The 25,656-nt window shown below is 48.4% G+C and overlaps 1 protein-coding gene and 1 long non-coding RNA gene across 2 annotated transcripts in view; one reads left to right on the top strand and one right to left on the bottom strand.

Moving 5' to 3' along the window:
- Positions 1–25,656, bottom strand: part of LOC146839538 (uncharacterized) — a 1,010,507-nt gene that overhangs the window by 525,067 nt on the left and 459,784 nt on the right. The gene's annotated exons all lie outside the window — the stretch shown is intronic.
- LOC146839540 (aldehyde dehydrogenase family 3 member B1-like) overlaps positions 1–25,656 on the top strand; it is a 247,132-nt gene that overhangs the window by 121,435 nt on the left and 100,041 nt on the right. Inside the window, exons 5-6 of the mRNA XM_085651596.1 lie at positions 4,399–4,484; positions 13,966–14,047. Coding sequence (XP_085507722.1) covers positions 4,399–4,484; positions 13,966–14,047 — 168 coding nt within the window. The remainder of the gene's footprint in view (positions 1–4,398; positions 4,485–13,965; positions 14,048–25,656) is intronic.

Below are 25,656 nucleotides of genomic sequence, written 5' to 3'. Positions count from 1 at the left end.
TGCAGTCAACACTCCTGCACCATCCCACAGTCAATGCTCCTGCACCATCCCACAGGCAATGCTCCTACACTAATGCACAATGATTTTCTTCACCATCACACACCAGCACTTCTACACCATTCGAAAGCCATCAATTCTTCCCCATCCCAGTGCCAATGCTCCTTCACCAATTCATAGCAAACACTCCTACTATGTCCCACAGCCAACACTCCTGCACCATCCTCTGGCCAGCAATCCAATACTATCCCACAGCCAGAACTCTCACACCTTTCCACAACCAGTGCTCCTACATCGTCCCACAGCCAGCGCTCCTACACCGTCCCACAGCCAGCGCTCCAACACCGTCCCACAGCCAGCGCTCCTACACCATCCCACAGCCAGAGCTCCTACACCATCCCACAGCCAGCGCTCCTCCACCGTCCCACAGCCAGAGCTCCTACACCATCCCACAGCCAGAGCTCCTACACCATCCCACAGCCAACGCTCCTACACTGTCCCACTGCCCACTCTCCTACACCATCCCACAGCCAGCGCTCCTACACCATCCCACAGCCAGAGCTCCTACACCATCCCACAGCCAACTCTCCTACACCGTCCCACAGCCAGCGCTCCTACACCATCCCACAGCCAGCGCTCCTACACCATCCCACAGCCAGCGCTCCTACACCGTCCCACAGCCAGCGCTCCTACACCATCCCCACAGCCAGCGCATCCACACCGTCCCACAGCCAGAGCTCCTACACCATTCCACAGCCAGCGCTCCTCCACCGTCCCACAGCCAGAGCTCCTACACCATGCCACAGCCAGCGCTCCTACACCGTCCCACAGCCAGCGCTTCTACACCGTCCCACAGCCAGCGCTCCTACACCGTCCCACAGCCAGCGCTCCTGCACTGTCCCACAGCCAGCGCTCCTACACCATCCCACAGCCAGCGCTCCTACACCGTCCCACAGCCAGCGCTCCTACACCATCCCCACAGCCAGCGCTCCTACACCGTCCCACAGCCAGCGCTTCTACACCATCCCACAGCCAGAGCTCCTACACCATCCCACAGCCAGAGCTCCTACACCGTCCCACAGCCAGCGCTCCTACACTGTCCCACAGCCAGCCCACCTACACCGTCCCACAGCCAGCGCACCTACACCGTCCCACAGCCAGCGCACCTACACTGTCCCACAGCCAGCCACCTACACCGTCCCACAGCCAGAGCTCCCACACCGTCCCACAGCCAGCGCACCTACACCGTCCCACAGCCAACTCTCCTACACCGTCCCACAGCCAACGCTCCTACACCGTCCCACAGCCAGCGCACCTACACTGTCCCACAGCCAGCGCTCCTACACCATCTCACAGACAGGGCTCCTACACCTTCCTACAGCGATCGCTCCTTCACCATCCAACAATCATCACTCCTACACCATCTCACAGGTAGAAGTCCAAGTCTGCCCCCAGACTCCTCTGCATACTACTCTGCCTTCTGGAAAAGTCTCAAGCACTAGGTAGTCCCTTCGGCACCCTGCTACAGCCCTCCTCACCCTGACTGCCATCCTACAATTCATGACCTGGCTGTCTTCAACAAGGTCTCACATAACCACCTTGAGAAGAATAATCAAACCTCGAAGAAATCAATAACATCCACCTTACCAACAACAAGTTTCATCCTTCCTGGTTAACGAGGCACAATTACTGCACCCTGGAAACTCCACCAGAAAGTGTGTAACATTTTCCTCACCAATGTTACCATGCAAACACACCCCAAAAAGGGCACACATAATGCCAGTCTGTGCAAAATCTGCCATGCATCACCCCGTCTGCTAGCATATGGACGCCTTTGTTTGTTACATCTGTCAAAGCCCCAGAGCTGAACCCCACTGGTATTGAGTTTTTATTCAGCTTTCATCTGCCCCATTCTATCCTCCGCTTGGCCCCAGAGTGGTCCCTCAATGAACCGCTCCCAGTGTGCACAGCCAGAGGGGACCAATAAGTGGCAATACATTTCCCTCACCACCAGACTACACCCTCTGCTCTCCTTTCCTGCGCCACTGCCCCTGTCTTACCTTTGCTGTTATAGTGTAGTGGGCTAACCTTAAAACACCCACCTCCACAACCCTTCCCTTTATCTCTTCGCCCAACACACTGATGACAGCTCACTGCATGCAACATGTTGTGTCATTGCTACACTGACGCCGAGAACTCAGAAAGAAGGGGGGACTAGGAGCTAAGTTGGAAAGCTAGAGATCCAGTACCCGTGCTCCTCTAGAGTTAAATGTACATACTGGGGGTAGCTGTTCCTAAAAAGATAGGAAAGGGGGAGAGAGAGAGAGAAACCAGTAAAGGGTAATTGAGACCACCCAATTGGAAGTCAATATAGGAGAGAAGGGGAATTACTCCTTGAGTATTTAGTGCCCTCACACACCCTTGCAGGTGTCATGCTTCATAATGGGGCGTAGCTCCTCGTGGGGGTGGCGCTGCAGTCTCTCACGGGACCCGCAAGAGGGCTCTTTAGCGGAGATCTTTTGAGGAGTCGCTGCAGTTGTGCATGGGGGTGTGTGGGCCTAGACAAGTGAGGTGAGTGAATGTTAAAATGACTAAATGGAACCCTGAACCTGGGTTTTAATTCACGGGTCCAGATAGACGGTTAAAAACGTAGTGGATCCTGGAGCTCCTCTTTGGAAAGAATGTAGAGGGCGAACGTGTAACTCACCGCTGCTCTCAGGATGTGTGCTGTGGTGTCAGCGAGGTACATCTAGAATAGGGTCAACATGTTTCACGCTCAGTGATGGTCCATAAGGGATCCTATAGCGCTTCGTCAGGACCGGTTAAGGAAGTGAGAGTGTAGTGATGTCAAAAAAAGGAAAAAACAGGCTCCAGGGAAAAACCTGTGAACCTGTAGTACCTTGATTAAAGGAAAAATGCATCCAAGCGCTGTAAGGCACTCTAAATGTAGGGGCCTATCCACCCATTCACAGGCGAGCAAACTTCCTCGGCCTACAACTTAGACGCTGCTGATGTAGCCCTTCCTCAAGAATCCTGGGGTTGGGTATAGGCCCCTACAATTAGAGTGCCTTACAGCACTTGGATGCATTTTTCCTTTAATCAAGGTACTACAGGTTCACAGGTTTTTCCCTGGAGCCTGTTCTTTCCTTTTTTTGACATCACTACACTCTCACTTCCTTAACCGGTCCTGACGAAGCGCTAGAGGATCCCTTATGGACCATCACTGAGTGCGAAGCATGTTGACCCTATTCTAGATATACCTCGCTGACACCACAGCACACATCCTGAGAGCAGCGGTGAGTTACACGTCCGCCCTCTACATTCTTTCCAAAGAGGAGCTCCAGGATCCACTACGTTTTTAACCGTCTATCTGGACCCGTGAATTAAAATCCACGTTCAGGGTTCCATTTAGTCATTTTAACATTCACTCACCTCACTTGTCTAGGCCCACACACCCCCATGCACAACTGCAGCGACTCCTCAAAAGATCTCCGCTAAAGAGCCCTCTTGCGGGTCCCGTGAGGGACTGCAGCGCCACCCCCACGAGGAAGCATGACAGCTGCAAGGGTGTGTGAGGGCACTAAATACTCAAGGAGTAATTCCCCTTCTCTCCTATATTGACTTCCAATTGGGTGGTCTCAGTTACCCTTTACTGGTTTCTCTCTCTCTCTCCCCCCCTTCACATCTTTGTAGGAACAGCTACCCCCCCAGTATGTACATTGCTACACTGACACCACGCTCTCCCACTGCCCTTCCTGCTCCATTATCTTGCCCACTGCCAAGCGCAAACATTGTGGTCACAGTGCCAGAGTCCACCCTTCTGGTAGAATGCCACCCTCAATGCCAAACCTAGAACTGCCTCAGACTCCCACTACCCTTGTGCAGGTTGGCACAATTAGCTTTTTCACTAAGCCTGTCAATCTCAGGTGGGTTATCATCTTAGAAGTGTTTGCTTACAGGAATTCCAGAAAATCCAGAGCAATTAATGAAATCTCATCTGGGCATTCAGACATTTTGGCAGGCGTGTGCTACACAAGTACCTGTAGTACAACTAAACACAACATATCATACACTGTGTAGTGTTGTGTAAATAAGAAATGACAAAACTCTTTTGATTCCTGATGGACTACGTAGTCCTGTGACATAAGCATTGAAGGGTAATGAACTGAATGCAGGTTTAGAACGTTGAGTTCTTGCTTACACGCTGAAGAATAAAGAAGACACGCATAACTACTCTCCATGTGTGGTGTAGTCATTGCGAGTGCCCAGGCTGGGTAGAAAGCTACACCTCACAATCGAGTCATCTGCAGACTTGGAGAACATTGACTTCTGTCTACCCATTAGGAATGCCTGTGACCTCCAGGAATTGTCTGACTTGAATGTTTCTTTTTTCCCTTATAGGAAACTGCAGCATCCTGAAGCCATCAGAGATCAGCACGCATATGGAGAAGCTGGTGTCCGATCTGGTGCCTCGCTATCTCGACAAGGTGTGATACCTTTTGTTTTTAGTGTGGCAGTATTTGTCATGAAGCGACTGCAGAAACTAGGGAGAACCCTTAAATCAGCTTCTTAGATGTGTCTTGAAGGAATCTACTGCAACCCCTCAAGCGTTTCATTCATCCTGAAGTTTGTTCTACTAAACATGATAACCCTATTTGAAAAAAAAAACCTGACCATTACCTCTAGGTCTGGGATGTTGCAGAGCCACAAGCCTGGAAGACGTCTAAGGTGAAATCATGCCAACCTTGGTGGACCTGTATACACACAAAAAGGCCTGAGAAGATTTACCAACCAGCAGGGGGTGACTCCCCTCTAATGTAAATTAGCAGCACCCGGGTCAAAAAAAAGTAGGAGCGGAGTGTGGGGGATTCCCTTTTATAGGACGAATTCCCTCACCCACCCGTGGGTGGCATGCTTCATCATCGGGAACCTCCTCGCACTGTGAACCTGGTCGCAGTGCGGGCTACAACCCCCTCAATGTGAGGGAGGAGCTTAGGGATGTTTTTAGTTGTGGTTACCAAGAGGTATACTAAAACCTTCGGATGAGCCAGGTGTGGAGGGAGTGTGTAGAAGTGGTGAGTGTGAAGTTGAGACTAACTCCCTAGTATGTTAGAGAACAATTTCAATAGAACATGGAGAATTTAACCTAGCATGGTTCAATGTGGTCATAGAGTCTGTAGGAGAGTAGGCTCTGCCTCACATGGGTACCCCCACTTTTTGCTGGTGTTTCACTGTTTTTCAAACTTAGTCTGGCTGTGGCCCTGCTAATCAGGACCACAGCCTAGCTGCTTCCTCTCTAAAATGGTTTCCATGTACATATCTAATTGGATTCTGGAGTGCCTTATAAGCCCCTAGTATATGGTATACTATGTACCTAGGTCAGAGGCCTACCAGGGGCTGAAGCATGTATTATGCCACCCCTGGGAAGCACTCCAAAATGGCACCACAGGTCTGCTACTGCAGCCTGGGTAAGGGTGTGCTTGCACCCCTTTCAATGGTATAGGCTACCTATATCACTACCATTGCACACACATATAAAACCTATAAGTCACTCCTATGGCAGGCGTTAACAATCCTGAAGGCAGAGTGCTTGGTTTTTATGTGAGAGGGTGCCCCTGCATGAGCAGAGCCCCTCTGCAGCGTTCGGAGTACCTCCTCTGACGCTGTTTGTGGTGCAGCCTGACCATATACTCATAAGTGGATTATAACCTCGCAGTAAATGCTAACTTTGGGATGGCTGCACGGAAACATGTCGTGTTTGGTGTCAAACGCTTTGAAATACTACCCCCCCCCCCCCCTGCCAGTTCTGTCGGCGGGGTTGCATTCCACCCTTCTAGAGGGAGAGACAAGTTCACACTGGTCTAACCCGGTAGGACTTTCTAGAGCCCTGCCATCACAAAATGGATGCCTCTGTCACAGACACGGGTCTGGCCTACTGCTGCTGACCGAAACTCCGGCAGGGGAGGCCTGGACAATAGGTTTCCTGTCATAGGGAGGTGTAACCATCTTCCCCAGACAGGCAGATGTGTATTGGGGCTGGGGGGGAGCACTCTCTGGTGCTTTGAAGTCCTGCACTGGGGGCATACTTGGTGTCCCTGTGCATAGTCCAGTTCAAACCGGTTGTAGGGGCTACCTGCCCCTGCTCTGGCGCAAAACTGGACAAAGGAAATGGGTGTAACCACCCCTCTTTCCAAACCCTCCCATAGGTGGGTCCCTAGAGTATGTCCAACCCCCAAACTTTGTATAAGTATGGGAACCCGGTCCTTGAGACTTTAGATTACCCTGGACGAAACTCTGCAACATATATCCTGGACCTTCGACGTTCTATCCTGACTAGAAGACTGAAGAAATCTCCCTTGGGGTCAAGGAGTGACTCCCCTGCATGGCAGGCACCAAAGAAGCAACTGACCGGTCTGCATCGCTGAAGCTCCCGCTGGACACCGAAGTCTTTGCATCACCAGAGGTGGATTTCCAGACTTCCCCAAGATTACCCTGAGTCCACAGCAAAGCTGAGGCCCGTGGCTATCGTAGGTGACGCGGACCGTGACCCCTGGACACCGTGAACTTTTGCAGCAACACTATCTTCTGGGAATTCTTTGAAGTTGTGCTTTGGGCTCCAAGTAGCCCCAGCCTTGAGCACCTCCTGCACCGAAGATTGCTGGCCTCCACTCCACGAGTGACCCGTGGGCCAGTTTCAAGTGCAACCGCTCGAGGCTCCTTCGCGATCGCTAGCCCGTTGGCTAGTAGGTCCCCACGAAGGCAACTCCTCTTCTATTTGGGATTTCCTGGTTGCTCCAGACGTGCCCCGACTTACCCTTGCTGGGTGAGTCCCTCAGACCTTGCTGGTCTGCACCGCAGTCCTTTCTCTGCTTTCCAGTGACTTGCCGTTGCCAAGGCTTGTTGGGTCCAATCTGGTTGCCGACACCGCAGCACTTGACAGACTTCGTGGGCAGCTCGAATCCAGTTCCTGGCCATCATCGGCGCCTTCTGGACCTTGTGGCTGAAGAGTCAAGACACCCATCAACTCACCTGAAGAACCCAACATCTTTGGGCATTGGTCCATTCTGCTCTCGGCCACTGGCTAGTGACCCAGACTCTGTCCCCTCTGCTTTCAGGTTCCTTCCATCCTAGATCCAGGCTTGGATCTCTTCGGACACTTCTCCTCTTCACGGCAGCAGCAGTTCTTCGCCAGCTTCCATTGTAATCGACGACGCGACCTGACACCAAAAGACACCTAAAGCAGCTTGTTTTACCTGGGTGAGGTAACTCGAGTACTCCGGTGCTCCCGTGGGTGCTAGCCCTAGAACTTCTTAAGTCTAAAATAGTTTGGTCCTGACTCGATTCTAAGTGTCCCTAATCTTTAAATTTCCAACCGCGACATTGCCCATAGAAGCTAACGGGAACCCGCGGTTGTGTTTACACACTACACGCAGTCCCCGTGGGTCCCCTGTGTCACAACCTTGGTTGGTTCCTTGGGGTCCCAATGATTCTACAGGCTCTAGGCCTTGTGTCTAGTTCAGTCGTGGTTCTTATACCACTTTATTGGTATATGGTTTGGTACGCCCCTAGCGCCCAAACGTGTATTTGTGCTATTACTGTTGATTGCTAACTTGTAAATTAAGTACTTCGAACTCCAGTCTCATAAAGAGACTAGAGGGGTGTGTTTTATCCTAAATACATATATTTTAAATATATACCTGGTGTGGTTGTCCTTTCATTTGATCACTCAAGAGATTATAGACTGGTAAAACAAGCTGCTTTACATTCCTTCGAGACTTAGCCTTAAGGCTGCTCTCCATAGCTACCACTAGGATAGCTTTCAATAAGGGTTGCCTTTAACCTATCACCAAAAGGGGTTGTTTGGACTGATACAAGGCGCCCACTAGAACTAGTGGACAGCATATATCAGGCCAGCTTCTCACAGGGTCGACATGTTTCAGCCTAAGTGCTCTCCATGAAGGTGCTGTGGCTTTCTTCAGGAACAAATGAAAGAAAAAGTATGTGAAACTGACACTATACCAACTGAGGTTGGTGTGAAAAGGATACAAGCCACTGATGGCTTAGTACATCAGTCGTGGTGGGATGATGTTCAGCGTCGTCCCTATATATAAAAAATGCCAAGCATAAACAACATATCGAAAACACTCCTTTGATGCCGTGCCAGTTAATAGGGTTCACAGAAATGCAATGGCTACGGTAATAATGAAAAAACTGTTCCAGAGCTTACCCGATTTGTTAGGGGAGCTAGTGGCAACTCATCCTCGGCGCACTCGAGGTGGGTTCCAAAACCTAAAAGAGGTCAGAGGGGGGCAAGTGTGGCTGTAATTCACAGTCATATGTGCATAAAAATATATATACAGTTGACTCTATGTATCATGTGTAGGAAAAATTGAATGTTTAGCATATATACATCCTGGCACTTGTAAAGCAGCTGTAAAAGGGTAGGCAATATGTGGGCCATAGTGATAGAACACAAGTGAATAACTAATGTCCAAACACAGATAGGTCATCGACGAGACAGCGCCTGCTGAGCGTCAAAGAAGCAGAGCAACAGGCACCCCGGTGCCACGGGTAAATGCAACAGGCACCCTGGTGCCACTGGAGATGCAACAGGCACCCCATTGCCACTGGTGGATGCTACAGGCACCCCGGTGCCACTGGAGATGCAACAGGCACCCCGGTGCCACTGGTAGATGCAACAGGCACCCAGGTGCCACTGGTGGATGGAACAGGCACCCCGGTGCCACTGGTGGATACAACAGGCACCCTGGTGCCACTGGAGATGCAACAGGCACCCCGGTGCCACTGGTGGATGCAACAGGCCACGGTGCCACTGGTGGATGCAACAGGCACCCCGGTGCCACTGGTGGATGCAACAGGCACCCCGGTGCCACTGGAGATGCAACAGGCACCCCGGTGCCACTGGAGATGCAACGGGCACCCCGGTGCCACTGGTGGATGCAACAGGCACGTGCCACTGGTGGATGCAACAGGCACCCCGGTGCCACTGGAGATGCAACAGGCACTCCGGTGCCACTGGAGATGCAACAGGCACCCCGGTGCCACTGGTGGATGCAACAGGCATCCCGGTGCCACTGGTGGATGCAACAGGCACCCCGGTGCCACTGGAGATGCAACAGGCACCCCAGTGCCACTGGAGATGCAACAGGCATCCCGGTGCCACTGGTGGATGCAACAGGCACCCCGGTGCCACTGGAGATGCAACAGGCATCCCGGTGCCACTGGAGATGCAACAGGCACCCCGGTGCCACTGGAGATGCAACAGGCATCCCGGTGCCACTGGTGGATGCAACAGGCACCCTGGTGCCACTGGTGGATGCAACAGGCACCCCGGTGCCACTGGAGATGCAACAGGCACCCCGGTGCCACTGGAGATGCAACAGGCACCCCGGTGCCACTGGTGGATGCAACAGGCACCCCGGTGCCACTGGTGGATGCAACAGGCACCCCGGTGCCACTGGAGATGCAACAGGCCCCCGGTGCCACTGGTGGATGCAACAGGCACCCCGGTGCCACTGGTGGATGCAACAGGCACCCCGGTGCCACTGGAGATGCAACAGGCACCCGGTGCCACTGGTGGATGGATGGAGCAGAATAAAATAAAACAAAATCAAGACACCGAGATCAGGGCCAACCTATGGAGTGCTCTCAAAGAAATGTAACTGCAAGGGAATGCAGACGTTACCCTTAATGGACTGGAGGGAGGGGGTGACGGGGGCGCCCACCAGGTTGGTGGAACTGTGTCTGAGCACTACATGCCGCGCCTAACGCACTGAGGCTATAGTGAGTACGTAACGTTGTCGGGGTACGCTAAGGGGTGGAGGAATGGAGAAGGGGTGAGTCTGATCCCTATGGGCATGCAGGCAGGTATGGGGTGGACGCGTCTTCACTGTCACCCACCGCACCTAATGCGATGAGGCTACAGGGAGTGCATGCAGTTGTCGGGGTACTCTAAGGGGTGCAGGAATGGAGAGAGTCTGACCCCTATGGCATGCAGGCAGGTATGCGGTGGAAGCGCACTCACCGTCGAACCCAAAGAAATGCAGACCGCAAAGAACAAGTGGGAGGCGGCGAGAGAACAGGGCCCCGCCATTCCCAACTGCTAACATAGAGCAGTTCAGAAAGCGGTGTGAACCTCAGACGCTGACCCCAGCATGCTCCCCGCGTGCGGGTAGGCTGGGAGGCGCTGGGGGCTGTAGAGACCTCTTACAGCTGGGGGGATGGAATCTGCTGTCACAGGCAGAATCAAACAGGGCACAGAGCAAGAGGCGGTCCTGATTGAACGGATAGTAGGGCAGTTTTAGAGCCCCCCGAGGAGAGGGAAGGGGCCTCAGTTCACACTGATGTCAGTAGAAAGGAGGGGAGTCGATGTGCTAGTGAAAGCATTGTAGTTACTTTCACTTTTGGCTGCCTAGTCAGAAAGAGATTGGCATAGGGGGTCCAGAGGGTGGTTAAAGCGGAAGTGCATCAGGCGGGTGGCATGAGCCATTAAAACACTTTAAAAGCCTATTTACAAGAGATTGGTGGCATGAAAATCCAGATGCCAAACCGGGCCTTCCCTCATTCATTTCCTATTACTAGATAAAATGAGTAACATACTGAAGTAGAATAATGTAAATATTTCCAGCATCATCCGGATGTCCCTTTGATCCTGCTTTGGGAGAAAGTCTTGGTAGAGGTGTCTTCACTGGAAGCCCAGAAGCCGTCAGATGTCATTGTAGACGGATGTGAAGACCTCAGCAGTGTTTGAAGTAGATATCCTTTAAACATTACGATTCCACTGGTGTTACTGGATCTGATACCGTTTGACAGCTTCTTCAGGCTTGAAGTGTCATTTTGGGGTCCAGATGTTTGCTGCCTCCAGCTGCTTTTAGATGATTCTGAAGAAGTTAATGTGGTGGGCTCTCTGCTCTCTTCCCTTGACACAGACGCGGAGTAGTCCACAGCGCCCCATTACTTGCTCAATCTTGCTTCTCCGGATCAGTCCCATGCCTCTCTGGATGTGCCCCAGCTTTTACCCTCACTTCTTCCTAAATACTCGAGCACTGAATGTGAGAAGCAAGTGTGGATGTATAGATGGACCATTGTGGAAGAGGCTGTGGTTGTCTTGACTTGGAGTGGAGATAGTTGCTAAAGGTAATGGGTGGCACGCCTCTCCTTGACAAACTCCAGTTCACATGGTGAACTTCAGGCGGGAAGTGTCCCTCATTATCTGGTCATGCACCGAAATGACCCAGAGAGAACAAACTCCATATGGTTGCAGAGGAGCGCCTTTAGCCATCTACCATGATAAAACCTGCTCCGGCTTAGTAGACAACAAAGAAGGAAGGATGAAAGGACTGGCCTCAGTTTGAACAGCTGGAAGTTATTCTAGGCACTTTGCATTCCATTGTTGTCGCTGCTCTGCTATAGAGGGGGACAAACTGTATTCAAGTCAGACTTTGTCCTGTTCGAACATGAACAGCGCAGCGTGCATGCTGGGCCATGTGTCCTTTGAACACAAACCAGGGAACCCCTAGTGTGTTCTCACCCTGTGGGGCTGCAGAGGTGAGGGGCAGCCTGAGTCCCTGTGGCAGACCACTTAACCAGGTCAGGACCTAGGACTTATGCATCTTCTTGCTCTACAGCTCTGAGGGAAACATTGTTGTTTGAAGAATGCACTCTTGCTGTCATGGCTGTGATGGAAGTTAGTCTCTGGGCAGGGATGGTGGGCTTCAGATGTGGGGTGTGAGGGCAACCAACATTCTTGTGGCATCCAATGCAGCGCAGGGTGGGGCATCCTCCAGGTGCTAGAGGGCTAAGGCTGTTCTGAAGTTGGTTCTGAGGTGCAGAGAGTCCCACATTCTTCAGCAGGAGAGCTGGAATCATGCTATCTTGTTTTTTTCTCTGTGTTCTTTGAAGGAGAGGTTGGTGTCCAGGGTGAACACATCTGAATTAGTTGGGGGTGTCTGCTGGAGGGGAAGCTTTCCAAGTTTATGTCGAAAGGCTGCCTTCAGTTCGGGATTGTTTTGTTGCTTTTTCAAATGGCATGAATTCAGCCTTAGTTGGACTGCGCGGAGTGCGATCGGTCCAGAATATTTGTCACAACATCTCATGGGCGCAGGCCTTCTGGTAGAGTTTTGTGCTATCAGTGAACTTACTGATTTTGAAGTTGCTGTCTATGGATAGGGTGCCAATGGGATCCAAGCAGAGGATGAAGAACATGGGAGAACGTATGCCCCTTGGGGTGCACCTCAAAAGATGGACCGTTTCTGGGATATTGTAGTTCACATATGGATGAATTAGTGACGGAGAGGGCAGATTTGAAAAATTACATGACAGTGTCAGTGATGTTCATGTATATATGCACCTGTGATTTGGGGCTTTAGGGTTCACTGAGTCGAAGTAGGCAGAGAGGTTAAGTACGGTCAAGAAGTACGTGTCATAAGGCATTGTCGACGACTCAAAGTCAACCAGTCTTTGTGGTACGGTGAGACCTGAAGCTAGATTGGTAGCTCTGTAGATGTTTGTTCTTGCTGATCTTTAAACTCATTGAAGACTGTCTGCTCAATGATATTTCTGGTGGGTTGTAAGAGGTTGCTTGCAAAAAGTCTAACCACTGGCAATAGCTCGGGTAACATCCCAACCCATTGTTCTTTTGCTCACCACGCAACCTCAGTTTGGACCCAGCCATATGCAAATCAGTCTTGACCCTGTGCCCCAAGGGAACAGTCCAGCCCGAACTGCCAGGCCAGGTCCTACCTGAATTGGAACACAACCAACCCAGGACCGGTTTTGCCCTAGTTATGGGCTCATCAGCCGGGTACAGCTTGGTTCTAGTGATGCAGAGAGCACAGGACTCACGTCTGGGCATACCAGTGCCACTTAGGATAGTTGTGAAATCATCTAGTCCAGGGTGGGCTTTTTCAGCATGAGTGATTAGTCCTCTTCTGAGGTCACCTGAAAAGCTTCCTTGTCTGAGGAAGGTATTCGTGATGTTGAGGTGAGGTGTGAGGGCATCTCCATGGAAGATATCACGATGAAAGAGGATCGACTGTAGTCTTTGGTGAGAGTGACGTTAATTAAATAGATGATGTCCTGAAACACGAGGTTGAAAGCTGCCCACTTGAAGGTGTTTTGAGTTGGGTAGGAGCAGTGCTTAACTTGTAAAAGAATAAGTGCCATTTCCCAAAGGTTTGCTCAGAAGACCGCACCCCACACTATTGAATGTCAGGGTGATGAATACCGAGCTTGCGTAGTCTTGACTCCACCTCATGCCTCCTTCATCCACCAGCAGCCCCCTATCTCACTTCTACATGTTCTTTTATATCCCAGAAGTCTCCCTTTGTTGCTGGTTTTCTGTCTTTCTTTTCTGCCTTTCCCCTTTTGTGTTTTTCTCTTTCTTGTTCTGAGTCAAAGTCTGATTAATTAAAATAAGTGTCTGTCCTAAATATGTGAGTGATGCTGGGCCCCACCTGCAAATCACCTCCTCAAATTAAGCTTTGGGTAGGAGGCAGAGTGGATGCTAGGTGTTTTTCTTGATGCAAGTCCTGATTTTCTCAGTGACTTGAAGTGGTTGATGGCAGTATGATTGGTCATTGAATATGGGACAGGAAGATCTGGCAAGCACAGTGTTTGGCTGCCTTAAAGAGTGACTTGATTCTGGTAGAGGCATCATGGATGGTGGTTTTGTAAATAGTGGCATTGGCTGAGATCATGAGGAGACTACAGGCCACGTGAAGTCATGTGGGTTGTGTGAAGTTGTCTGAGGCTGTGTTCCAGGGGTGCCAGTGGAACATATGACAGGGTCACTGCTTTTGCATGAGAGGATGAGGGACCTCTTACAGATCTTTACCATGGCCTACCTGAAGAGTCACGTTTTAGTTTGGGCTGCGGTCCGCCAGACAGGTTTGTAGTCAGTGTATAGTGCAGTGAGTACTCACACTATCTCTCATAACTTCTTTGTAGGATTGTTTTGCTGTGGTGCGCGGGGGACCCGAGGAAACCACTCAGCTGCTGGAGAACAAGTTTGATTACATTTTCTTCACAGGTGAGTTTAGATCGCCCTTTTAGCATCTCTCGCTCCCCACAAAATGTACGGTTTCCTCCATATTGGCTACAGTGGGATTTTTATAGTAAACAGCACATTAATGACATCATCAGTGAACTTCATGGTATCATTGTTTTCATTATCTACCTTTCGTTTTAATATACTTTGTTAGTTTATGTATTCACGTTTCATACAAGGTGATGGGATGAATTTATATAACAGTATGCATTGCAAAGTAGCAGCATTATTTCTGTACCATCAATTAATTTATCGAGGACCACCAATTTGTTGTTTTCCTTTTTCAAACAATAATATAGAAACAGACCTCAAGTAATACACCCTATCCCACCCCCTCCAGAAGCCTATAGTTCTAAATAGTGTAACATTAAACCAAACTAGAATTTCCTGTAAAATTAAACTAAAAGGGTCAAGTAGTTGCTCCAACAAAACGAAAATAGGCGGCATCAATCATAGCAAAGTGAAACATATAAAGTATAGAAAAAGCAAGCAATAAACATACATTATACCTGCTGCGATCACCCACGTTGAGAAATCTTACCGGGAGGTGGTCTAGCTTAACGTTGGCGAGTCACACACAAGAAAATCTCCGACACCCAGAATTTGGCAGAGTTTTTGCTGAACTCCACGTTCCAAGCGGAGCGCAGAGTGGGCAAAACTCTGTGAAGTCTGCTGGTGAAGCGGAGTTTACCTCCCACACGTAATCCCAGGTCTGTACTATAAAATATTTCCTCAGCCCAGGTCCCTTCTCTCAGTCTACTAGATGCTTTCAGACTGAAACCAAAGAAGTAAGATTTTGCACCATGTCTCAGGGGTTGGAGGAAGGTAACTCTTCCAATGAATCGTGATATTACGCTTCCCCAGCAGTAAAGCAATATCTGCACGTTTAGTGGAGGCTTTTTCCACTTTAGGGCAGGGAAATGAGCCGGGCAAAACCACTTGGGAGGAAGTTATCAGTGTACATCCTGTTGTGTTTGTTACTAACTCGATAATACCAACCCAAGATGAGGAAAGAGAAGGACAGGACCAAAACATGTGCAGCAAGTCAGACACTTAGGGCCTGATACACAAAGGTAAAGTTAGATCAAAAGTCTAACTTAGACTGGAAGTCTAACTTTACTACTTTTCGGTACTCACAAAGGTAAGTTCGACTTTTGGTCTAAATTAGACTTTTGACCCAACTTCACCTTTGTGAATCAGGCCCTTAGACTTCAGGTCAAAACTTAATGCCTGAGTCACAAAGGTAAAGTTAGACCAAAAGTCTAACTTAAACTGGAAGTCTAACTTTACTACTTTTCGGTACTCACAAAGGTAAGTTCGACTTTTGGTCTAAATTAGACTTTTGACACAACTTCACCTTTGTGAATCAGGCCCTTAGACTTCAGGTCAAAACTTAAGGCCTGAGTCACAAAGGTAAAGTTAGACCAAAAGTCTAACTTAAACTGGAAGTCTAACTTTACTACTTTTCGGTACTCACAAAGGTAAGTTCGACTTTTGGTCTAAATTAGAATTTTGACACAACTTTACCTTTGTCAATCAGGCCCTTGGACTTAAGGTCAAAACTTAAGGCCTGAGTCACAAAGGTAAAGTTAGACCAAAAGTCTAACTTGGACCGAAAGTCTAACTTACCTTTGTGAATACCAAAAAGTAGTACAGTTGGGCTTTTGGTCTAACTTCACCTTAGTGAGTCAGGCCGTTAGAATCTGCCCCAGAGTTAATTTTATTTATACGATTAGGTGTGAGGTAGTCTCAGTTCAAGATATAGAATTCAACATACTTAAAATGGACACTTTGTGGGGGTATTCCAATATTTTGCACCATTCGGTATGCTAGGTGTGATTCCTAAGTACCTCGAAGAGGGGCTCTGGATTGGTCCCAATGCAGGAAAAACGCTTTATGAAACCACTGAACTAGTTTGCCGCCTTTGCCCATGGTGTGAAGCATCTTATATACTTCGTGTGAAGTGGGTTCAAGTATACAGGTTTGGAACTGAGTGCCTAGTACTTTTTTAATACATATGTAATTGAGAAACTGACATGGCGGAAGGCCTAAGTTATCATAATAATAATAATAATAATACTGGAGCTTGTATTGCGCAAACAGCTACCTCAAAAACAGAGGTGTCCCGGCGCTCTAGCAGCAGGCATTACGCGCAGGGAGGTTTAGGCACTGAACCCAAGCCTAGTCAAGACTAAAGAGCCATCTCTTCAGCGCTTTTCTGAAACAGGTCTCTGTGTTAGCTTGGCAGAGGTTCCCAGGCAGGGCATTCCACATTTTGGCCGTTCTTACTGCAAACGCTCTACCACCCAAACGGGCTTTTGCAAAGCGGGGAGTACAAAGCAAATTCTGAGAATTTGACCGCAGGGATCGATTTTACTTAGTCTTTGTTTAAGATAACTGAGACATTTTCCCTTAAGGGCCCGGTAGGCCAGAGTCATTGCCTTAAATTCGATTCTTTTGGCTACTGGGAGCCAATGAAGCTCATGTAGGTGCGGAGAGACATGATGCCGGAAAGGAATACGTCTAATCAGTCTTGCAGCCGCATTCTGCACCATCTGGAGACGTCTAATCGAATATTTAGGCAGGCCAATGTATAAGCCATTTGCATAGTCCAGCCTGGATGTCACTGTGGCATCGACTACGGATTTGCGGCAATCTTCTGGCAGGAAATGTAAACATTTGCGGAGGTTTCTCAATTTCCTGAAGCAAGTAGCGGAGACCTGTTGAATTTGAGCCGAGATGGAGAGATCAGCCTCCCATCTCACACCTTGATTTTTTATATTAGTGGCGGGAGAAGGCGGTGAGCCCATTTCTGATGGCCACAACAGATCTGGAGCAGGCACTGGGCCCTTTCCAAAAAACAGCACTTCTGTTTTTTCATAAGCGCCCAGAAGCCTAGTAACTCGCCATTAGTCAGTGCGCAATCTTAAAGAAGAAATCAGGTCCAACATCTCTTTGATGAAGAAGACCAGCACAAAAAAATCCACACAATGCTACTTCATAATTTAGCATGTCCTGCTGAAATGCTGAAGATGACTGGCAGATTGAGCATGATTAGACCTAAGGTGGCAAGAATTGCCATGTCTCCTTCCTGTGCTGGGTTTATCCCATATGCCCCTTTGTGTTTTTGGGAATTTCAAACAAAGAGTGACTTTTGAGACACTTCCTGGTGTGGGTGTCAGATGCAGAGAAACACTGGTGGGAAGTGATGGTAAGAATATGGCACAACAGACTTGCCCCCCCCCCCAAAAAAAAGAAAGAAATGCACACACAGAAGGAAGAGAGGGGAGGTGCAAGGGTTTACCCTTCCTTCCTTTTAAAACAATCATTGACAAAGCCAATATTGCTGGCTTGTATTGTGAAACCTGACTAAAACTTTTAAAAAGCCTATTGCAGTGGAAAAAAATAAAACAAAAAAATGTATTTCTGTATAAAGTGCATCTGTAACATAAACAAAATATGAATATGTGATAATTCAGTGTACTTTTAATATTAAAATAGTCCCTCATACACTGGAATGCAAGCACTCTTTAGAAGGTGGATTGATACATCAAACAGCCAATAGTATGTGAGAGTGAATTACTCCTCAAGGTGGCGCCAAGGCCCACTCTTTATGACTTAAAGCATTGGTGACAGAAGGTCTTGCAGACAGCTGCACTCTCAGACTGGACCTAAAAAGTAAGGAAAGATATTGACTTAAATTTGAAAGTCATCATACTATTTTCTTATATTTGACATAAACCAATTTCTGATTAAGTCCTATGTTGGGATCGCATGCAGTAGACCTGACATCTTTAACACCATCACTCCCAGCATGTGCAGAATATGACCCATGTAAGATGACCTTTTTCATTAAAAGATATTATTCATGCGAATCAGTTAAATTATCAGTGTTGACTTACGTTTCTTACCCCGTTACCATATTCATCATGCACTGTCCCAACCAAGGCTCATCTCTCTTACACCTTTTGTCCCTGCAGTAAAATTCTTCAGAAGACTGCACGCCTAATCTGCTCGGATGCTTTGGGTTTCACTAGTGTGACTGAAACACCTTCAAGTATTGCTCAGGCATCTTGGAAAAGTGTTGAATTGCAGCTTTAAAAATGTTTGAGTGCTAAAATGGCCTCACTACATCAGGGGGTAGTCTACCCTGCGGACAGTACATGCCTCCTCTTATGACTGGGTGCGTTGATGCTGGGTCTGGTGGCTCAGTGGACTAATGCATCCACGGCAGAGGCCTGTGTTTGAACTCATGGTCACAGGTTCAAATCCTGGCGGGTCCACTAGCCTCTCATCCTTTCTGAGGTCAACAAAATGAGTACCATTGAGTTGGGTAACAATAAACATCTGTTATTCAGTGCCAAGATGCCCCCTTGTAAATGTACTTATATAGCGCACTTCTACCCAGAGGTCTCGTAGCGCTGTATTCATACCGCTGTGGAACCCTTCCTGGTTTTCCTGTGAGAGTTCCACTCCTGGGCACCCCCAAGGTGAAGCCAGGCATCCTAGCGTTGTGGGGGCCATTGTGGAGATTAAGCAAGTTATTGCCCAGAGTTCCTCAGTGGGACCCATGATTAGAATAGGCACCGAGGCGAGAATTATCAGGTCGGGGGAAATTGAATCCAAGATCCGCCGAGGCGGGAATTGAGCCCTGGTCCCGGGCCAGATCTCTGCATCAGGGTCTGCCGCTCTAACCATTGAGCCACACTTCTCCACGGGGGTGAATGTGCGAATACACATGTTATGTTATGTTTTTACAGGATAGCTCAAAACCCTACAGCTAGTTTGAAATGTCACTTTCATCCTGGGTGTCTCTGGGTTACGGGAACGAGAAGAGGCAGGGTGTTTTTGGTCTTCCAGGAGAAGCCTTTTCATGTCTTACTCATTGGCCATTTCATATGGTGTCACCTCTCTTCCATGGCTAGTTATTCTATTTCGTTGGCTGTTTAGTCAAGCGGATTCTTTCCCACTGGTGACATTTTAATCACTTTAGGTTCTTGTTGCCTTACTACAAGACCCTCTTTGTTGAGGACATTCTGCGGCCCAGAAGAGGCCACACTGCCTGGAGGCTGCTTGAGAATGAACTTCATGGTATCATCCACATCACCACCTGTGGGTTGTTGTCCAGCAATGGGATAGTTGTGCCTTTCCTGAAAGTTACTTACTCTGGGTCAAAAACTATTAGTTGTTATCTGAACAAGTCTCAGCGATAAAACACCAATTTCTGTTGATTTTCCCCTTCCTACAATTAGTGGGAGGATGGGTAGGGTACATATGGCCTCAAACTAGCATGTCCATCAGAACAAGGCCAATGAATTCTTAGAAGCCACTGCTGCTCAAGGCTCGGGCTACAGAGTGAGCACGAAGCTTCCCTTGAGAAGCGATTGGGTGTCAGATAAAACTCAAACTTATTTACTGAAAAATGTTCTACAGTTGACCTCTAAGTCACTCAAACACAGAAACTTAACACAGAACTCATCGAGTCCACTTCAGTATATCACACACCACTATACAACACTCCACTGTATGGTATTACACTGTACACCACTTCACTTATCGCCACTCCAATGTATGCCGCTCTAATGTACTCTACTGCACTCTACACTATTCCACTGTACAACACTCCACTCTACGGTACTCCACTGTAGGCTATTCCACTATATGGCACTCCATTCTAAGTCACTCCACTTTATGCCACTCCACTCAATGTGATTCCACTCTACACCATTTTATTGCACGCCATTACTCTGTATGCCACTTTACTCTACTGCACTCCACTCTATGCCCCCTACAGTTTTAGCTATTGTGCTCTACACCACTTCATTGTATGCCACTCCACTACATGACATTCCACTTTACACCACTCCACTCTACGCTATCACACTCTGCTGCTACTGTAGTTGGCTGGCTTGGCATATGGTACACACTTATTCAAGTGTAGCACCCTGTTCCAATCCAGACAGCTCTTATGGTGTTTTTATTGGTTTAGACAACCTTAGAAAGCTCTCTAAGTGGTAGCTGTGGAGAGCTAACACCAGTCTAGGAGGAGTGTAAAGCAGCTTGTTTCACCAGTGCCCAATCTCATAGTGCAGATTAAGTGGAAAAGAACCACACAGTGTAGTTATAAAAATAGTTATTTATTACATACACTCACTAACTCAATGCAATATCTCCTACCCAGAGATATAATCACAATACACACAATACTTTAGCAATACGACAGGTAAATAGCACGGAAATACTGTAGGTTCCAGGGAGAGACCAAACCATATACAAAAATAGTGGAGTGCGACTAACGACCCAAGTCGGGAGTGGACCCAGTAGACTTAGAAGTGCTGGGAAACCAAGGAACCACCCAAGGTAAAGACCCAGGAACCCCACGGAGGCCGTGTGCTAAGTGGGTACACGCCCGCGTGCTCAAGGCAAGTCAAAAGGGAAGTCGCGGTTGCAATTCTTATGAAAAAGGACCCTTCCCAGGGGACTTGGAAGACACCCCATGGAAGATGGATGGTTCGAGAGTCACCCCACTCATGGATACAGAGGAGACCAGGTTACCTACCCCAGGGAAGCCAGGTGAATAGGTACGAATTGAAGTTGGGAACCGTCGTAGACCCCAATGGAGGACTTCGAGCAGGATGCTGCTGGCGAAGAAACTGGAAGAGTCCGGTGGAATTCAAATCTGGATTCAAGAAGAGTAGAACCTGCAAGCAGAGGGGACAGAGTCTATGTCACGCAGGAATTACCAGGGGGAAAGGGAGTCGTGTGCCCACCAATGTCAGCTATTGCTGGGGAGATGATGGTGCTTTTGTCTCTGCATCTACGTGGACCAGGTGATGCTGAGGACGACCAGGAACAGTGTACGAGCTGTCCCACGTCTGATGTCAATATCCAGAGGGTCGTGTCCAGCGGGGGCACCCACAGGCAACACGTGGAAGAAGGTGAAAAGGTACAGTGTCGAGACCAGCAAGGTCCAAGAGACTCACCACGTTCAAGTAAGTCGGGGTAGACCCCCAGCAAGCGGGGGAGCCTACTGGAATCAAAGAAGACCCTTGACAGGGCCCAGATATCTCTGGAGAAGAGAGTCACCCAACCTTAGCAATGGCCAGCCGAAACAGTGCACAGGGACTCGGTCCCAGCGATATCGACTCGGTCTGCAGACATTACAGGCCTCGAGGAGGTTGTTGAACTGTCACGTGTGTTACCGACCCGGTTGAAGACCAGGATCAGCAATCGTTCAGCTTGTGTTGCGGTGCCTGCAGATGCAGGGGAGTGACTCTTTCACTCCAAGGGAGATTCCTTCAGGTGTCTTTGGATGTCCACAGGACCTGGAAGGGACCTGTTTGGAGCATGGACACTGACGGTGCAGCGGTCTTGCAGAACAAAGAGATCAGGAGCAGACAGAGTCTTCCCGGTTGCAGTCTCGGTTCCAAAGGCGAAATCCGATGAGGTCAGTCTGACGCGGTCTGCACAACTCAATCAGAATGTCCAGATCGTTGAAGAGGACATGGAGTTTGATCTGAATGTAATGCCACGACAATTCTAGGGACCCACACTCAGGTAAGCCCTTAAGTACCCTAGGGAAAGGGTTTGGATGATTCAGGGGTCCCTCCCATGTCCTTCATCCAGTTTCACGCCAGAGCATGAGCCAATGGCTCACTGAACTGGTTTGAGCTGGAGTATTCAAGGAGGGCACCAAATGTGCCCCTCGAGCAGTCTGAGTGGCGCTGGCAAGCTCCCCCACCTTGTCCCAGTACACTAAACCCTGTCTGGGAGGTGGTCACACCTCACCGTGACAGGATACCTATTGTTCTGCCTTCCCCTGCTCGAGCTTGGCACAGCAGCAGGAGGGCAGAATCATGTCTCAGGTTTGCAGCAGCCCTAGCTTGCTGTCCGGTTCTGGAAGACTGGTACCGAAGGACTGAGGGCCACCGGAAGAGCTTTACAGTGAATGGAATCATACCTCCCACACCGTTTACTATGTGGGAGGTATGATTCCAACATGTTTGATGCCAAACATGACAGGGTTCGTTACATTCAGTTTAGAGATGGTCATCGCTTATTGACGCATAGCCACTTTGTATATCGTAATGGCTGATGCACTGACAACCCAGAAGAATGGACTCCAAAGGTTGCAGGGGTGTCCTGCTCATGAAGGGGCACCCTCACACGTAGATCCAAGCACCCTGCCTTTGGGACTGAAAGGCCTACTAGAGGAGTGATTTAGAGGTTTTAAGTGCAGTAATGTTAGATATAAGGAAACTTTTATCTTTCGTGAGAGGTGCAATCACCAACTCACATAGGCTGCAATGGCCGGCCTGTAGTCAGAGTTTGGAGGGTGCCTTATGGGTGGCATAATACATGCTGCAGCCCATGGGGGACCCCTGGTGTGCCTAGGCCCTACGTATCTTAGTACCATATACTAGGGACTTACTAGGGTATACCAGCAGCCAATTAGGAATGTACCAAGGTACTCACCATAGCCAATTTAGGGAGGAAGCACAGTGACTGGGGTCCTGATTAGCAGGATGCCAGTCAGACTAGTCGGAATGACACCAGCTAAAAGTGGAGGTAAACATGAAAGCAGATCCTACTTTCCTACGGTTACACTCTACACCACTCCATTCTACAATACTCCAGTCTATGCCACTTCACTGTATGCCCCTCTACGCCACTCCGTTCTATGCGGTTCTACTGTACACAACTCCACTGTATGACACTACACTTTAGGCTATTCCACCATATGCCACTCCACTCAGCGCCACTTCATTCTGCGCCATTCCCCTGTATGCCATTCCACTGTAAGCCACTCCACTGTACACCACTCCCCTCTACGTCACTACAATCTATGACACTTCACTGCATGTTAGTACACTATACGCCACTCCACTCTACTCCACTGCATGCCACTCCAGTGTACCCCATTCCACTCTACACTGTATGCCATTCCACTCGACGCTACTCCACTGTACACCACTCCACTATACACTATTATGCTCTTCTCTATGCCACTTCACTCTGCTGCACTCTACTGTATTCCACTCCAGTGTATACCACTCCACTGTATTCCACTCCACTATAACCAACTCAACTGTACCCTATTCCACTCTAACCCACTCCACTGTTTGCCATTCCAGTGCTACTGCACTGTAAAAGAATGTACTGCAGTCTGTGTCATTGTACAACACTGTACTCCACTCTATGCCTCTCTACCACACTCAACCACACTCTACGACACTCTACGCAACTCCCTATGTGGCACTTCACCACAACTTACTCCACTTTACTCGATAGCACACTACTGCACTCTACCCCACTGTACTCTACTACTCCACTCTACACCACTCCACTCAACAGCACTGTATGGCATCCGACTCTCTAACACTCTATTCAATTCCACTGTACCACACTCTACTGTACTCTAATTCACTCCACTCTGCAAAACTATACTCCACTCAATGCCACTACACTCTACAACAGTTTCACACACTTTACAACATGCCATACTACACCACTCTGCGACACGCCACTCCATTCTATGACTCTTTATTCCAGTGTATGCTACACCACTCCACTCCATGGCACTGTACTGTATGGCACGCCACTCCACTCCACTCTATGATACTTTACTCCACTGGACGCTACACCACTCGACTCAACTCTACTGGATGACATTTTACCCCACTCTACGCCAATATAGGCCACTCCACTTTACACCTCTCCACTCTACAACACTCCACTCTATACAAGTCCATTCTACAAAACACTACTACACGCTATGCCACTATACAACTCTGTACTCCAGTCTATGCCCATACAATGTACTGTACAACACTGCACACCACTCTACAAAATTTTCCAACAATCTACGACACAGCACTCCGCTATACTGTACGAGACAACACTCAAATGTATCAATCTTTACTTGATTCAACTCTACTCCACTCCAGTTTACTGTATGGCATGCAAATCCACTCTATTATACTTCACTCTAAGCTGCGTTACCACACTTCACTTGATCCCACTCCAGTCTATTCCACTGCATGACACTTTACCTCACTCTATTCCACTGTATGAAAATTCATTCTCCGCTGTATGACACTCTGCTGTACTCTATGAAACTCCACAAGACTCTACTACACTGTATGCCACTCTGTGACACTTAACTCTACTCTGTGCCCATCCACTCTATGCCACTATACTACACTCTATGACACTAAAGGATAAGCCACTCCACTCCTCTTTATGAAATGCCACTGCACTATATCACACAGCACTCTACTGTACGACAATCTCCTCCACTGTACAACAGTGTACGACAGTCCACTGTACGACATACCACTCAACGGCAGTCCACTAAACAGCACTAAAGTGTACGAGACTCTCCACCACTATACTGTATGACAGTCCACTTGACAACTTTATAATTTACTCATCAGCAGTTATAACATAAAATTATAATATACTCTCCACCTTCGAATTACTTTAGCTCACGCACCTCCATACACAGTCTTGTCACCTCACTCACCATACTACATTAACTATAACTAGTCCTATCTCCATGCACTGGGTATACCCTTGCATATTATAGAACGTATAGCATATGAAATCATAACATTCATAACAACACTTATGACATCTCAATGACATAATTTCTGAGAACACAGTTCATGGTAGATTGGTGAGTTATAGTTAATGTAGAGCGGCAAGTGAGTTGACAAGACTATGTACGGAGCTGCGCTAGTTATAGCAAATTGAAGGAGGTGCGTTTATTATAAATTTAAGTTATGACTGTGTGAGAAGGTGGCCTGATATATGCTGTCCACTAGTTCTAGTGGGCACCTTGTATCAGTCCAAACAACCCCTTATGGTGAATAGGTTAAAGAAAACCTTTATTGAAAGCTATCCTAGTGGTAGCTATGGAGAGCAGCCTTCAGGCTAAGTCTTGAAGGAATGTAAAGCAGCTTGTTTTACCAGTCTATAATCTCTTCAATGATCAAATGAAAGGACAACCACACCAGGTATATATTTAAAATATATGTATTTAAGATAAAGCACACCCCTCTAGTCTCTTTATGAGGCTGGAGTTCGAAGTACTTAATTTACAAGTTAGCAATCAACAGTAATAGCACAAATTCACGTTTGGGCCCTAGGGGCGTACCAAACCATATACCAATAAAGTGGTATAAGAACCACGACTGAAGTAGACACAAGGCCTAGAGCCTGTAGAATCGCTAGGACCCCAAGGAACCACCCAAGGTAGTGACAGAGGGGACCCACGTGGACTGTGTGCAGTGTGTAAACACAACCGCCGGTTCCAGTTAGCTTCTATGGGCAATGTCGCGGTTGGAAATTTAAAGATTAGGGACACTTAGAATCGAGTCAGGACCAAACCCTTTTGGACTTAAGAAGTTCTAGGGCTAGCACCCACGAGAGCACCGGAGTACTCGAGTTACCTCACCCAGGGAAGCCGGGTGCATAGGTGTCTTTTGGTGTCGGGTCGCGTTGTCGATTACAATCAAAGCTGGTGAAGAACTGCTGCTGCCGTGAAGAGGAGAAGTGTCCGGAGAGATCCAAGCCTGGATCTAGGATTT

This window comes from Triturus cristatus, chromosome 4_1, assembly GCF_964204655.1.
Source record: "Triturus cristatus chromosome 4_1, aTriCri1.1, whole genome shotgun sequence".
In the NCBI taxonomy this organism is placed as follows: Eukaryota; Metazoa; Chordata; class Amphibia; order Caudata; family Salamandridae; genus Triturus; species Triturus cristatus.
Note: the sequence above shows the minus strand (reverse complement) of the source record. Positions and strands in the feature narration are given on the sequence as shown.